This window comes from Battus philenor, unplaced genomic scaffold (genome assembly GCF_028537555.1).
Source record: "Battus philenor isolate CCGP_79_NKW_IND1 unplaced genomic scaffold, ilBatPhil1.0.hap1 SCAF_26, whole genome shotgun sequence".
NCBI classification, from domain to species: domain Eukaryota; kingdom Metazoa; phylum Arthropoda; class Insecta; order Lepidoptera; family Papilionidae; genus Battus; species Battus philenor.
In genome coordinates this window covers 4,275,387-4,292,688 of record NW_027181689.1, presented here as the reverse complement: position 1 = coordinate 4,292,688, position 17,302 = coordinate 4,275,387, and the positions used below count along the sequence as shown (strand labels likewise).

The 17,302-nt window shown below is 34.2% G+C and overlaps 1 protein-coding gene across 1 annotated transcript in view; it reads right to left on the bottom strand.

The window, feature by feature from the left end:
• Nucleotides 1-647: 647 nt before the first annotated feature.
• The window catches only part of Ank (Ankyrin), a 33,355-nt gene continuing 16,700 nt past the window's right edge, over nt 648-17,302 (bottom strand). Inside the window, exons 7-24 of the mRNA XM_068768515.1 lie at nt 16,724-16,893; nt 15,770-15,876; nt 14,891-15,051; nt 13,998-14,201; nt 12,932-13,030; nt 12,380-12,517; nt 11,145-11,291; nt 10,424-10,567; nt 10,168-10,289; nt 9,595-9,688; nt 8,651-8,822; nt 7,652-7,804; nt 6,590-6,710; nt 4,221-4,340; nt 3,506-3,610; nt 2,429-2,589; nt 1,457-1,582; nt 648-838 (exon numbers count right to left, since the gene is read on the bottom strand). Coding sequence (XP_068624616.1) covers nt 648-838; nt 1,457-1,582; nt 2,429-2,589; nt 3,506-3,610; nt 4,221-4,340; nt 6,590-6,710; nt 7,652-7,804; nt 8,651-8,822; nt 9,595-9,688; nt 10,168-10,289; nt 10,424-10,567; nt 11,145-11,291; nt 12,380-12,517; nt 12,932-13,030; nt 13,998-14,201; nt 14,891-15,051; nt 15,770-15,876; nt 16,724-16,893 — 2,535 coding nt within the window. The remainder of the gene's footprint in view (nt 839-1,456; nt 1,583-2,428; nt 2,590-3,505; nt 3,611-4,220; nt 4,341-6,589; nt 6,711-7,651; nt 7,805-8,650; nt 8,823-9,594; nt 9,689-10,167; nt 10,290-10,423; nt 10,568-11,144; nt 11,292-12,379; nt 12,518-12,931; nt 13,031-13,997; nt 14,202-14,890; nt 15,052-15,769; nt 15,877-16,723; nt 16,894-17,302) is intronic.

Below are 17,302 nucleotides of genomic sequence, written 5' to 3'. Positions count from 1 at the left end.
TTCGTATTTATCAAGTAATTTGTTGGATGTTAAAAATATTTACATCCGTAAAACTGTACTCAAAAGAATCACTCACAAAAACTTTATTAAATTGGTTAATTTTCACATTTTGGCAAAATGGGAGATCAATTTTGTAGATCATAACATGAATTTTAATTTTTAAGGGCGTGGGAGCAATTAATAATATTTGTTGAAGAAATAACCTCAGCAACATTAAAAGTTTTTCAAAGTAATGATGACAGCTTTGCCGACATCTTTAACAATATTTTGGTGAATACAACAAATCAATTACGTAATACAATTTTGGATAACCTTTTATTCGACTAACGGTGTGATTGTATCTTAAGAAATTCGAACGCTTTTCTTGCCGTCAGCGTATCGTTATTGATACCCATTCTTTAACAATCAAGTGGTTTTACAACACGGTAATGCGATATACTTCGAACGTTTCCCTTATTTACTTTCTGCCAGCATATATCTGGTGAATACCTACAGGCACACAAAATTTTCAATTTCTATATAAACAATTACGTAATAATTATGCGGGTCAAATAATCAAAAATAAGTTTGCAATATCCATTTCCACCTTAACAATAATATCACCTAATTGTGTAGAATAATGAATTACACACGTTACATAGCTTATACTACCAAATTAAAGAGAACCTCTTCTTCTTGGAGACATTGTTGACGGTAATCTTTTTTAAATTCATATCTTTAACTCCTTTGCGTGGTTTGAATAAGTTTACCTGGAGGCCGACTTTAATCTTCTTGGTCAGAGCGCCTTGTGGGAAGACAGCCTGGACTTGAGGCACTACGGAGCTGGAAACCATACCGCCTGAAATACACGAGCGATAATGTTAGTTACTAATAAAATTTCTAATAAGAATCTATGTAAGTTCAGTATTTAAAAGATTAAACATTATTTAAGAGCATGAGCCTTTACGTGGAACGCCAATCAAACTCGTGTGTGGCTGTGGCAACATAGTTTTTCGATGTGTGTATGTGTATGCATTAAATGTCTGCCCGCCCGAACAGGCTTCGTATCTAAGAATGATAACTAGGCGCTGGCCTATGTCCGTTAGGAAAATGGATAGTTTGTACACAGAAATTTTCAATAAGATTTTACAACGCGGTCAAGCGATCATTTCTTTTTTGTGTCACACTAATAAACAAATTATCAACATAAGCTAAAAACAATTATCTGTGTTCAACCCTAAATACGTGATCGGTCATTTAAAGGTCAAATTTTGTGAAGCGATCGAAAATTTTGTTATCTTAAAAAAAAATACGAGAAAAATGTCATTATCAGGTTGGAAAATTAACAGCTGGATTTTGTAAAATTGTACCATCAATTTTTTAGATGTGTGATATGTAGCACGGTCCTGTCCAAAATCAATCTTAGTTATATTCTTGTCTGTTGTAAAGTACAGTTCTTACTGAAAACTCTATTTACCTTCAGGTCCAATCGCGTGTACCTCTTGTCGGATACGCGATATGACGGCGAAGTACTGCGGGAAGTCATGTGTCAGGATACGTGTGACGCGCGGGGCATCCCAATTCTTATCCTCTTCGTTCGTTTCTGAACAAACAAGTAGTGTTAATTATAGTATATGTATACGTAACTCATAGATAACGAAAAGGTTGGTTAAAAAGCAACAAGCAAGTTTTTGATTTGTGCAACTATACAAGACTTAATCAAAACGTAATAACATACTAAAATCAAGCGGGAAAATCTTTGAATTGTATCAAATTGCCATTGCTTACGAAACAAGAAAGAAAACGTAAGGGAAACGGTCTCAAAAACTCAAAATATTTTCGAAATTACCTAATCCTTAAAGTACCGCTGCTCATTTTTTCACATAGTAATGGTTTTAAGACGTAAATTTATACATCAATTGAAAAATAAATCTAATAGTGTTAAGAGGTAAATATATTAAATCATCCTAGATTAAAATGTTTAATATTTTTTGATTCTTAATTGCAAACGACAGCGCGAGGGAATGCTTTATCAGCGCCATCTATCAACACTGTTCGAAATTACAACGTTCCGTCTTATATATTAGGTATAGTACTCATCAAATATGAAACGCCTAATGAATTCAGGCGTTATTTTGCGGAAGTCCATCCTAAGTAAGAAAAGTACCAATATATCGCTAATTCCGCCAATGCAATATTAGTCGTGCAATAAAGTGCACCGCCCGCCAGCCCGCTGATAAATGCGCATGCGTCATTTATCAGCGGGCTTTTCTTACTAAATATGAAATGCGTTACGTTCACTAGTCTTCACTAGGCTCATGTACTAAATTATAGCAAGCAATCTCTCGTGATTGTATCCTAATGTAGCAATATGATTAAATTTTCCACCACCTTCGTGGAAGATTAAGTATAATCTCTCATGAAGCAAGAATTCCTAAATATTACACACCTTCAATCTCAAGGGTCTCATGTAGGATGTCTTGCACCACGTCGTCTGTTGCGTCTGCGTTGTGTTCACGCCAGCTGCTGCCGTTGTCAGACCGCAGAATGACGATCTCCCGCTCCTTTCCGCGTAGCGATGCGTACTGAGGCACTTCCACTATCACCGGTCTATGCAACAGGGGAACATATACATATATATTTATAATATATATATTCACCCGTCCCCGTTCATTGACGGACAAGTCAATACTGTAGTTGTTTATTCGTGTATTTCTATTGTTCTATTATTATTTTTACAATCAGAAATATTCCATTTTATCGTAATGCTTTTAAAAACAGTAATTAATAGTGCTATACTTTTTTGCTATCCAAAATATTTCCTTCTCTGCTTTCCCCCCTATCTCTTTTGAGACGGAAAAACTTATTATAGCATTAATACCACACTGGCACTTTATCCCGTTGGTATTACTCTATTATCATTTCCATAATTTGAGCTATTTCATTTTTTCTTTTCTCCCTTAATTCCTTTGAAGATAGAGAAATTGATAATCTCTTATAGTAGTTAATTAGATCTGAATCATTTTATCAGGACAAAAACTAACAAGCAAAAAATAATTAGATATAAAAATAGCAAAAACTAATAAGCACCTCTTTTATAGCAACGTACCGAATATTTATTGTTTTTTGCGTCGGGGCTTCTTCGCTTTGTGAATTGTGTAAAACAGATATTGATAGGGATTCCTACTAATTAAAATACCCTGGAGATCAATCAAATTGTATGTAGGAATACAACCTTCTACTAAACATTCATGCTGTACGATTATGGGCCCAAAAACGGTTTGGAGGAAGTTCAGCTGACTTCGACCTCTTCTGGCTTCTTTTTAGGTGTCGCCAACTATATGCTATCCCAAGTCTACTTTATATCAAGTCTTGTACAAAATATTTCTTTAGACCGATATAGTTAAAATATGTTTAATATTACTCCAGCGATGATTAATTAATTGTTATTAAATATATTATGTAAGTATACTAATGAAATTTTGATAAAATGTATGAATTATGAACATAATATGTTTAATTTTACCCCAAGAACTTTGCGGCGACGGGGCCCATCTCCAAAACCCTCGCAGCAAGCGCCTCTCCCTCCATCAGAGGCGGCATGTGGTTGATGCGAGACGGTTTTAAATATCTGTGGAAAATAATTTAAATTAATTTAATGACCTTTAAAAATTATGTAAATAGGCATTATATTATTTAGCCTTATTAATAAGTTGAAGTTCTACTGGGCAGGTCACATAACGTACAGAACAGATAGCTAATGAGGTCTAAAGGTTCTAGAGTAGTAGTAGAGAGACCAGGGACTTATAAGCGGAGCAGGACAAGATATAGGGCGTTCAACCACAAAAACGACAGGCGACTTCGTGAAACTGGTCGGAACATGTTGGATGTTGGCCGCTACTAATAGGTGATCCTGTTGGAAATTATGGGGAGAGTCCCATCTCTAGCTATTTACGTCCTAATGTTGAAATTAAAGTGATAAGTAGGGTGTCATAGATTTCAGCAGCCGAAGACTTATGGATAAGACTTTCGAGTCCACAAAGTTGTTAAGAGTGCTAAGGATAAATTTAAGCTAGACTGTATGTAGATTTAGTATGACAGCCATACGCAAAGCTGGGCGACTGAATTATGTACCATTCTACCTTGGATAAGTCTTCTAACGTCGTCTGTTTTTCGCATAAGGTAACCAAAGGCTGAAAGCGCCTACCGATCCTGTGTAGCTACATGACTATATAGCCTACCTGCAAGTGATTCTTGTAGGTTGTTGCGCTGAGAGCGGAGGCACTATGACGCGCACTCCACCGCCGCGACAGCCCCGCATTGCACCTCCACGGGCGTCCACGAGGAACGACACTAAGAAACTGCAAACATGTGCTAGATTATATATCGATGTATTATGTCATGTAATTAGTAATATATTTATATATGCAAGTAAATATGTAAAGGAAGAATATAATATTGTTCATGAAACGTTCTGTAATGCTTTTACAGTTTAAAGTGAAATTACTATAAAAGATTAATAAAAAATGAGCCATACACCAAATACAGACACCAAATATATAAAAGAAGCAAAAACACGCACTTTAGTGCTACCGAAACCGCTGTACTTTTTGTAGGTTCACAAACGAAGAAACGATAGAAGAATTACCGAAAAATTGATAATTTTGTTTAATACTTTTCAAATTATTTTTGGATTATAATTAAATAATGTTACTGTTTGGGCTTTTTGGACAGAACAGAGATATTGCAAATGTCTTGCCGAAGATTTAGAAATTATGCTGTCAAGAAATGAGTTGTTTACAGAAGAGAATAATTGATTTTGTTAATAGGAGAATGAATTTTTAATTACAATAAGCGAAATCCCGAGATCTGCTAAAAGTATTCTAATAACAATATCTATCCTGAAAATGCGACTTTTCTCTAGCCGCCATGAAAAATGAAGTGATATACGCTAATATTGCAAGAATATGTTGTAGCATCTCTTAGGTCTGTATAGAATAAATTTGGCTTTAGCACTGGTGATCAACAGAAACAGGCAATATAACTTGAATTCTCATGGGTAGATACCTTGTTGGATACAAATGTGGCTTAACTATGAATGAAACTTAATCAATGTTTTATATATAGTAATATTATGTAAACTCAGAAATTATGCTGAATGTAAAAAATATACATTGACTTACTTCTTCCACTGAAGCTTCTTCCTGTGTTATGACATAATCCAGATAGCATGCGCACGATTTATGTCAATTAGTATAAAATAGCTTTCTGAAATAATATGACGAGAATTATTTTACATTTTTATATAATTTAAAGATATGCACAATAAATATTTAATAAAAGATGTTTTACATCAAAATATTGCATGTTTATAGTAGATTAATTTCAAAGTACTCGTAATAAAATTATTAGTATCAAAACATTCTTTATACAAATGGGCTGTTACAATCAATTTCGAATCGGCAATCAACAAAAAATATAGGTGTTATCAGTCCTAGTGAAAGCTACCACCCGCTCGAAAGGTAGTCCTGCTGAGAAGAGCAAGCCAGAAACTCAAAATAGTTGCTCTTTACAACTATAGTTTTACAATAATTCCATGACAATAATTAGCTTCCTGAGTGAGCATTAATAACATTTAATTCCACTCATTAACATCAGTAAAATATTCTTTGATAGAATAATGTACTTTTTTCAATTATATGTTTTTTTCAATTTATTTAGTGGCAAATCTAAAATAGTTTTTGTAATTTTATTGTATACACGTATACTTTGTGCCATAAAAGATTTATTTAACTTTTTATGATAACGGTTGGTTACAAAATCAGTTTATTTTTATACGTTGCATTAAACCCCATCTATATATAATAAATGTGACTATCACTGTTTTATTAAATAATTTTGAATGTTTTTTTTTTTAAATTAAACTGTTAAATAAATACCGATCTAAAAATATCCACCAATTTGTTCTATACTCACCTGGCATGACATGATATGGCATGACAAAGCTAATAACAATACTGTTGTTAAAAAAGAATTAAAACTATGATCCCTATACACTTAGATTACATAACAGATTACCATCTATGTACTTACACATCATGATATCTTTAAAATCATAAGGCTTAAAGAATTATATAAAATATTGAGTAGATTTTTTTTACCAAGTAGTGGTCAGCTAAAAACGGTTTTTACGAATATCTTCCTGCAAGAGTACTTGAGGAGGACCTTTAAAAAAGCTATACTTTCAAACTTAACTTTAACTTATACCTTGTCAACTTAGCAGGTTAGACATTTTTGAACATTAAAAATTACTAGTAATTGATTTTATGAAATTAAGCTATTAAAAAGTGCACTGCGCGTCACACGCCCCGGGCGATGGACAGCTAATAGCTTATAAAAAAATTGTTACGATAGTTTAAACATAAAAATTTTTGTTTATGCTTATTATGAAAATAATATTAGTTTTATTTTATTATTTTTGTATTCTGTACATGCATGACGTTGCCAATGTTTATATTAAAACGATTATAAAATAAATTTTGTTTTAATATTTACTAATTTAAATATTATTTTAACGATCCTAAAATTAATAAATAATTTGGCTACTGACTTGGGCTGTGTGGGATCCACGTTGTAGCAGTATCCCTTCGGTGCTTGTGCGGTGCTATACCGGCTGACACTCTTTACCACCACTTCCTGTTGCGGCTGGTATGGGATTCCATTCACAGATCCTTTCGAAGAGAAAAAGCGTTACTTCATGACAGACAACTTTTCTACATTACACTTTCTTTTAGGCCGACTCCTGACTCCTATTCGTAACCTTAATAATTCCTAACCTTTCTGTACCCTTTCATTTTTTTTAAATAAGTGTCATTTTGCTTAAGTTCTCTTTATTTTCAATCTCATCTGTGAAATAACAAGCCGTTTCGAACTTCATTTTACGATAAATATTGTGAATATAATCAGCATCATCGTCTTAATTTCAGTCATAGGACGTTCATAGCAGAATATGTGCATCTCCAAAACAAATCACAATTTTTATAACAGTAAAGTTTTAATTTCTCAGCATAGGCGTCATTGTCAAAGTACGTTTCACGTCCACAAATGAGACCCTTGGTATGCAAAATTATAAAATCTTTGTTTTTTTTATTTCGTTTTAAAAAAAAACAAATCACTTAATTTAGTTAATAATAAAATTGATCATTTTGTCAAAATTATCACTATTTTCACTTTAAAGCAAATAGATTGTATGTCAAATATTTTGTAAGCAAATATTTTGTACGTCAAAAGATATATTTAATTCATCTGGTCAATATGGACACGGGTTTCTAATTTACGATTTACGAAAACAATTAGTTATTAGTAACTCTTATTAAGTAATCCATTAGTTAAAAGCTACGTAGGTTCCAAATACATCCTTAACAGAAGAATTACAACCTGATCTAAGTTGTACACATTTAAAAAGACACACTATAACTAGGGGAAATGATAATCAAGTTGTATCAAGACTAAAAATTCCTTTACACTATAACAGGATTAACTTATTGTATGAAAATTACAATACTTTATACTCGTGAGAAAGTAAGTTAAGGGGGCCTTGGAAAAAGTAAACGTTGGGAAATGAACATTTAAAAAATAAATATATATGTGATGAGATAGGATGTAAACCCACCAGCAGATATCTCCATAATATTCTTGTGGCTCATTGCAGATTCGGTGCGTTCATCCTTGGTGACGTCAATGGGCAAAGAGTCGTCTCCAAGAGATTTCATATCGTCGGCTGTCAGATAACGGTACGGCTGGTCGTTGAGAATAGTGTCCTCCCCTATAAAGTTAACGTGGACATATATTTTAATAAATAGCAGGAAAAACACTGATGTTAAACTTTATACTGTACCTATCTATAACGTGCAAACTTGTCACAAAAAATCGAAAGAGAAATGTAGTTTGAATACGAAATTTTTCGTGTATTTGATTACACTGTAACTATTATGGAGCAGTGGTAGCCCCAGCGGTAAAGACGACGACTTGCAATCGTAAGTCGTATGTTTGATTCCCGAGATACAATCTCCATATTTATTTCACATTAATTATATAGAATTGCTATTGTTCACAAACAAGTTTTCAGAGGATGGGCAGTTGCGTTCTCTACTAGTACCACACTACCACACTGTGATCGCTAATCCATCTGCCAAGCATGGCAATTATGGTACATCCTTAAAAATTTTTTAGGGGAAGCTTATAGTTTGTAATGGGCGTCTATGGGGTGAAACGACGATAACTGTTATATTTTAGGTGAGTAATTATTAATTTATTCATTTTATCTTGTTACATTTTGTGTAATTACGGATTTAACTGGTCTTACAGGTATTCTTTACCAGTCGACCCAAGGTGGAAAAGAAATTACAAGTGTTTTATGTCTAAAGTATTTAATGTCTGTAGTATTTAATGTCTAAAGTTAATTCTTAAATAGTTATGAATTTTACACAGGGAACAAAAGAATTTTAGAAAGATTAAGTTTGGTGCATGGCACAAAAAAAGTTGGGAATCAATAAAGGTTAATTATATGATATTATCGTCATTATTTTCATCATTATAAACATGAAAAGCCTTTTTCGATAGATTATCAAAGTAATCTGAACACTGCACCTAGTTATACATTATTACTGACCTCCTTCTTCCTCGGAATCGGACATAAAAGTTTCTAGCATTGTTTCCGGCGCGACCACCTTGTACTTCTCCTGTGAAGCTGCCGACACGGAGGGATCAGACACCTCTTTAAGCGTCTCCATCACTGTCACGTAGCCCAACTTGGACGCAATATCAAGAGGTGTTTGTCCGTTCTGTAGGTATATCATTTCTCTTGTTATAGGTTTATTGTGGTGTTGATAAGAACATAAGAAGTAAGAAAAGGACCAATATTTAGCCACTTCCGCACATGCAGTGGTAGACGTGCAACAAAGTGCACCGCCCGTCAGCCCGCTGATAAATGCGTATGCGGCAAACAATGCGAATTACATAACTGCCACCGTTAAACCACTCAACACGTGTTTCACCCCTCCAAGGGACATTTTTAGGAGTTATGTTACACCGATTACTGCCAAACACAGAGTAAATATTGGTCCTTTTCTTACTTAGGATGGACTTCCGCAAGGTAACGCCTGATTCCATTAAATATTTAAGAAGACATAGACATAAGAAGTTTCACAATTGTAACGTCATTTTGAAAATCATAAAAAAGTATACTATTATTATTTTGTCACTGCAAGATATAGATCGCCATATAAAGACTACTACAATGACCGGTATTGAGTTACCGATATCCAGAAACTTTCCGCCACCTTAACTATATCGTCAATCCACTTAGTGCGGAATCTACCTAAATATAAAATAGAATCATTAAAAAATTTATTTTAATGGAAACTGCAGTCTATAAATTAAGCAAAAGGATGTAAAACAGACATTGATACAAATCAAAAATTTCAGTGAAAGTTTTACATAAAGGCAAGTCTTTTGCTTCAAGTGTCTGTGTTATAAGTTCCTTGCTTATTATCTGTTGGAAAAAATATCTTATTAAAAAACCTCGTATATACTGTTAGGTGCGTATGTACTTACGACTGTGGTTGCATTTGGATCGGCCTTGTGTTCTAGAAGTATATTGACAATGTTGATATGGCCCTGTTGTGCTGCGTGATGTAATGCCGTGTATCTGTGCACCCAAAAACAATTCTGGGTAAGTATAATAATGGGCAAAGTAATAAAGTATATTAATCTTTTTGGTCGTTAATAGACCGTGTATATATATTTGAAAGCACTATTAAGTTCACGTATGTACTATATCTATAGTATAAGTATATCGTCGAAGAAATTTATTCAATAAAGGATGTCATAGTTTGAATTTGAATAAAGTCACAGAGAGTCACTATATTTTAAGTAAAATGATTTATAAGACAGACAATACGCATGTTCAACGATTTTCTCTAACGTTCATGAGAGATCAGTGTAGAATAAGCTGGAAGGAACTATAAAGTTAATTAAGTTACTTCGTCTATCTAGCTTCAAAATATGCAGACAATAAATTATATATTGTCTTTAAAACGATACTAATATTAACTCTATATATAAATTATTTATGGATAATATTTCATAAAGCTATATAAGAAGAAATATAATTGTAAAATCACGTACCCATGATTTGTTTGAGCTTTAACAGAGGCATCATTCTCAAGTAGATAGCGAACCATATTGGCCTGTCCGTAGTGACTTGCGATATGAAGAGGTGTGTAACCGCCTTTGGTACAAATATCCACCTAGAAATAGTACAAAAAATGACAGTATTTCAAGCATTATTGTTCTAGGAGAATGGTCTTATACCAAAGGTCAATGGTCTTTCTCTAAATCGATAATAAACTTTATTGTGATAACATAAGGTTCAAAATCTAACCTGTCCTCCGTTCTTGACGAGCAACTGAGCGACAGGCACTCTGTCTTCCTGAGCTGCAAGATGTATAGCTGCTAGGCCGTTCTTGGCCTGATGGTCTACTTCGGCGCCATGTTCGAGCAGTAATGAGCACATTTCCGCGTGACCCTGAGAATGGAATAACTATTGAAATTAACTCGACCTTACAATACGAATAAATTGTGTTAAGAATGATGACTTATGATATTAAAACGTGTTCTTTCACTTCGAACAACATTAGCAAATTCACAGTCGTTCAACAAGTTATGAAGAGACATTGAGATTTTTCAACGTGGTCGAAGAATGAGCAGATCCGAACGCAAGTACGCAAGCGTTATCAAATTGAATGAGCGTTGAGAAGGCCACACCAGAAACAGCACAGATGACTGCTGCGGTCTTAAGATTCTGTTGTAGAGGCAAACGCAACGTACAACGTTCACTAATAAGGTAGACAAATGACTTTGTTAAGATTGTTTAAAGACGCTTGACGCAGGTCGCTTCCCTCTGGTCTGATATCAAATTTATAGGAGAGGCCTATACATAGAAACGTCCACACACAACAAGATAGACTTTGTTATGATAGTTTGAAGACCCTGGATTCAGATTGCTTTTAATCTGGAAATTTTAAAAAGCCAGGTTTATGTTTTTCAGTGGACGTGTTAAAACTGAAACGAACGAACATGTAAGAATGTACAAAGGTACATGCCTGTTGTGCGGCAAGATGTAGGGGAGTGAATCCCGCCTTGGACTCCGCGTTGGTAAGTGCACCGTATTCCAGCAGAGTGGCGGCTGTCTCCATCTGGTTCTTGCGGGCTGCGATATGCAGAGGCGTGTGGCCGTTCTTAGCGACCGCCTGCATCAAACATAACGCCGTGGTTTTAAATGGGGTAAACAAAAACTTGCATATAAAATTCAAAAATATTATATTCAATTAAGGAATGTTTATTTATACTTTTTGGAAAACTAATAGGTAGGTTTAAAAATAATAATAGAACATAAACATAAAAAGGCCGTTTAAACATTTTCACAAATTTAAAATAGTAATACATAGTTACATTGTTGGTATCATAAATATATATTCATTTTACATTTATAAATCATCATAAAAAATGGACATAAACATTAAAAAAGCTATAAAGTAAAAATAAACATAGTTGAGAGTATTTAATTTATATATGAAATAAATATAAGTTTTATCCCATCATTTTCAAACCAACGACTGAAAATTAAAGAAAAAAATATTTTGTACATTATTTAATAACTCACAAGAAATGCGTTCACATCATTTTTAATTTTAATAATTTAGGAGCTTAAATATTTTTTTCTAATAAATTGTATTCTTAGTTTAATAACAATAACATAAATTACGTTAAATTATAATAGTTTACTATTTTTAAATTCGGACAGATGGATGTTCAATATATAAACTGAACCATGTTGCATACATGCATATACTCGTAATTACAATTTTTTTCGCGAATAGCCCCTGTTCATTCGTTGAAATATACAACTTCTCTGGTTTGGTTGTGACGGTACACACGGGGTGTTTGTTTAACTTACTATTCTGTACTAACTAAGCTAGAGCATAAGGAGTTATATTACATGAAGCACCGGATCGAGGCCGATTTTTCCATGACAATCGTCTCGACTGAAAATGAGATAAACCATTGACGAAAAACGATGCCTGACCTTTACCTTCGGGAGAATAAAAAAGAACTGCGATACTATGTTTACGATATCCGCCACGTTTTCTTTCAGCGCTACATTTACGAGTAAGTCATGGAAGCGTTTCCATTCTCTGTCGTTTATCATCCACGTTTCAGAGTTGTTAAAACATTAAGCAGCTTAAAAACAGTGTTATTGTTAACGGACTAAAGTTTATTCTTGTGTTCAACATTGCAAACATTGGACGCATAGAGCGAGATGACGATAACCACTGACCTTAGCATCAGCCCCCTTTTCCAAGAGTGTGGTGGCGACCGCCTGTTGGTCATATTGAGCTGCCACGTGGAGTGGAGTCATGCCGTTCTTACCCGCCTGTTCTGGAGATGCGCCGTGAGCCAACAGTAAGTTGGCAACCTGCCGTGTCGAAGTAAGATATTAGCTATGTTAAGCAAGCATATTAGGTAGACTAACAGCATAAAGATTGTCGGAAGAGTTTGATGTAGGCTGCTTGATATTCTCTTCTTGTCCTCTTGAAAATCTGTGAGGGAGGCCTATGTCGAGTAGACGTCTTACGGCTATGATAATGATGATCATATTGATCAATTCTGTCTAGCCTAGTCCGAATTTCATCTTTTTTTATTAAACGAAGTTGCCTTCATATGACGCCATCTAGTTGACGACTACCTAATTATCAAAACAGTTGAAGTAAAAATCTATTTTCTAGGCTGGGTGTGCGTAAATATTACGTCATTTTTTTTTGCCAACTAAACTGTTGTTCCATTAGTAAGAACTTAAAAAAGCTAATAATATAACATAAATGTTGTTTACCTTCAAATTTCCATACTTTGCAGCCAGGTGCAAAGCGGTAAAGCCTTTCTTTGTGGTCGCTGTCAGCGGTGCATTATGTTCAATTAGAGCTGCGGCCACCTATAATAGAAATATTTTAATGATGATTATTATTATATTTATAAAATATAATTCAAATCAAAACCAAGTGTTAAATTATTTTTTCTATAATAATTGTCGGTTTACGTAGTAGGAAGTCAAAGTGTTCAATCGTTTTTCTCCTATTTAGACAAAAAGAGATTTTTGAGTTTTTAGATCATGTAGCCAGATAAGCGATAACATCTCGGAAAAAACTTTGGTCCGCCGGAAAAGTGGATAGGCGGTCGCCATGAGGCTTTAATCCTGTGCGCTGTTTCGATCATGTACAACGTTCGATACCTAAGTAGCCGAAGTAATATATACCACCGAAGACTGGCATAGATTACGTAAGATAATGCGCGACAAACTTTGGCTACGATCCTTAGTAGCGAGGAATACGATGCAAAGAGGAATTCACTGAAGATATAGACACAAAGCCATTTGAACCAATAGATACACCATTGAAGGAATGGACCTACTATTGTCTCAATATTTATTGAAATTCTTGCTTAAAGACTCGACTTAGGAAGCAAGCATTGCGAATATATTTAATTTCTCTTTTACCATGAAAGTTTTTAATGTCATTATTATTATTTCTAATTAATTATTATTATAATCATGGTACCTTTCTTTATTTTATTTATTTTGTATTGATACATATATATGGCAGTACGTATAACTTAGATTTTCAAGTAATTATTTAAGGCTTGCCTGTTAATAATGATCCTGAGTGGGATACGTTCAAAACATATACCATAACGTTCGGGACATTAGTTATTTAAGTAATATTTGTCTTTTTTTCTCTGAATAAATGTTATGTAATTCCTATTTATACAACTAAAATATTTAAGATTGTAATCTTAGCCAAGTTATGTTCTTTCCTATATATTAAAAATTTAATTTTTATATAAATTCTATAATGTAATTTTCATTTGATTGACACAGTTATTGTTGAAAAATCTTTACTAACGTCGTGGTTATGTTGCTTGGCGGCGATGTGCAGTGCGTTGTAATGGTCGGCGGTTAGAGCTCGTACGTCGGCACCGTGCTGCAGTAGCAGCACCGCAATGTCCACGTTGCCCAGACGTGAAGCAATGTGCAACGGCGTCTGTCGCTCGCGTGCCTTCGCTTCCACCGCCGCGCCGTTGCGAAGCAGGATGCGGATAATGTCCGTCTAATATGGTACAAAAGATCCATGTCACTTTGCTATTAATGTCAATTATATTTTATACTAGATGTCCCTCTAGCTTGCGAACTTAATGAAAGACATAACTAACCCTTAACTGACTATTACTTGGCAAAAAGTTATTTCTACCAAATTTTTAGTTTTTAAACCTTATAGGTCTAGAGTGAATGAATCAGTACATAGGTAGAAATCTTATAATATATAGATTATAGTTTTAATTTATCAGTTTTTTAATATATGGTACAAGTGGCGGAAGTGGCAGTGGACAGGCCACATAGCACGTAGAGCAGATAGCTGTTGACGCCTTAGGATTCTAGAGTAGAAACCACCAACAAGGGCCGGTCGTCCACTGGCAGAATGGACGGTAATCCTGTTAAGCTCGTCGGAATATGAAGATTGAAGCATCGAAAACATCTTATTGTAAATCCAGGAGGAAAACTTTCGTCCAATCGTGGACGTCGAATAGTTGAAATTATGATGATAATACGTTTCTATTATGGCAGTGATGAGATTTGTGCAGTGGGCAGCTCTTTTGTTGTTAATTATTACTGTTCTTATATCATTTAAGCAATTTTTAATCAATATAGGATATAGTCAGAAAAACATAAGAAGTGTGATTGAAATTTGGATATATTATTAACAGGGAAAAAAAGGTTATCCTCAAAAAATGCGTATACCTGATTAGCTCTTGCGGCCAAATGAAGAGGCGTCTCCCCACGAACTGTCGGTACGTCAGGGTTGGCCTCATGCTGCAGTAGATATATCACGATGTTCATGCAACCCATAAATGCCGCCACATGAAGAGGAGTCAGGCCTGACTCTGTAGTCGCTTGAATACCTATGTTAAAAACACGTTTGTTAAACAAGAGTATATTTAAAACCAACACAACTGAGGTAAACATGTACCACGACCTAATTAATAAATTAATTGGGAATTAATTAGTAAATTTTTATGCGGTCGAAGTAGAGGCGAGGAGTATAACAATGAAATCTCTCTTATAATTCATCGTTGCTGGATTTAGGCTTGTCAAGAACGAACGTAAACTTTCTTTTTGCAAAGGGATTTTAAAGCAGCATTGGTAAGATAACATATGATTTGTTTAGATAGGGAGAGTTTTGTTTTGTTAGAGAGGAGAGTATTATTTAGATAGTGTCTAATTAGTAAAGATGCACGCTACTGCATTGCAAGGTCTTATTTAAACTGCTACGCGGGTCGTCAGCACCACCTTTTCGGAAGTGAACTTACTAAAGAGAAAACCTAGAATTATAGATAAAAAACATATGTAGACTGGTTTATAAAAATTAAAGTACATACTAGTTTATAATATTATTTAACAAGATTATAGAAACAAGATTTGTTATTTTTTGTCATTTAAATCGCAGCAGTTCATCTATGTAAAATATTGTACACTGTTAACATTTTTCTTTACTTATTGGTATAAAAATACATTCAAATTATTAAGATAAGTAATATGTGGTATCGATTTCATATACCGGCTCAGTTTTCAATAAATATTGAATTTTAAGCCTGTTAATATAATTAGGAATAAACTTACTTGCACCGTATTTGAGAAGAAGTTCCACGACTTTGATTCTATTCTTCTTACAAGCAATATGCAAGGGAGTGAATCCATTCAGTGCCCTCGCGTTGGCGTCAGCATTTCTAATATTTAAAGAATAAATGAATAAAACGTTACCATTGAAATTACTCTCAATACTAACAACTATCTCAAAAAATTATAAGAATTATAAAAAATAGCCAAAAATATTTCTAAAATTTTACCGTCAGTTGGTTTTAGATTTCCAAATTCAAATTTATTTAAAATTAAAACACATTATTAATTTTGCATCGAAATTAGTTATTCAATTATTTTTGCGTTGTTTTTTTTTCTGATTCGTTTTGTTTATGAATATTGAAAAATTTAATTGATCTCATTCTAATTTTCGTAAAACTATGCCTGTACTTCATCCGTTGCGTCTGTTTTTTTTTTTATTAATTTGTTAAACATTAAAATAAGGAGTAAGAATAAAAAAATATCATTCTTAATGCTGCAGCGAGGTCTGCATTTGATTGTTTGCAATGGGCCTTATAAGAAGGCTTAAAGTCTTCCAGAGAACAGCGGAGCGAGACGCAACGCAGAAGAACCAAAGTCACTAAGTAACTTGAACCAACGACAAAGTTAAGGTAGCGGAAAATCGCTCTATTCGAATAGCCCAAAACCGGTCATAGTGGCGATCTTTGGAGGAGACCTTAGCTTTGCAGTGTGTGCTTATCGGCTGACGTGATGATGATGATGAAATAAGTCAGCTTAAATAAGATCATGGCCTTTAAAGTACATATATCACTGAAACAAAAATAAATCACAAACAGAAACCTTCATGTTTATTTGTCATTTCTGTCACATAGAACTTCGCATATGGAAGGAGTATGATGGGCAAAAACCAGAACTCATTTAAAAAAATACGCGAAAATGAGCTTCCTTAAGGTTCTTTTCTTTTTTTTCACTAACCTGTCTAAGAGCAACTTTGCTACTTTGGCATGACCGCAATGGGCGGCCACGTGTAGAGCTGTGAGGTAGTCCACAGTGACGTCATCAACAGGCGCACGTCGTGACAACAGCACCCTGGCTGCCTCTGCATGATCACCTTGAGCCGCCATGTGCAGCGGAGCTAGCCCGTTCTGATAATTTTAATGTTTCGTTATTGCATAGTGCTTTCCTATAGTTAAATCTTGTTTATTACCAAAGCTAAGAATTGCTGGATTGTATTACAATTGATGCTAAGAGGTGATACGATATGCCTTGTTTCTTATTTAAATAATTATTAAATTTAATTGCGTATTAACGCTTTGTTCAGTGGCGGAATTAATGCCTTTTAGCCATTCCCTAGCATTTAACCAATTATTATATAGTGATAGCATGAAATATACAAAAAAATAATAATACTTGTTTTTACCAATGTTTGTTACAAAGGAACGCATACTTAAAAAAGACGATATAATTGCATACACATGTATTATAAAATACACTTAAGTAAAACAAAGTTACGCCAATTCTTCCTTCAATGGGATTTAAACCTACTTTTTAAAA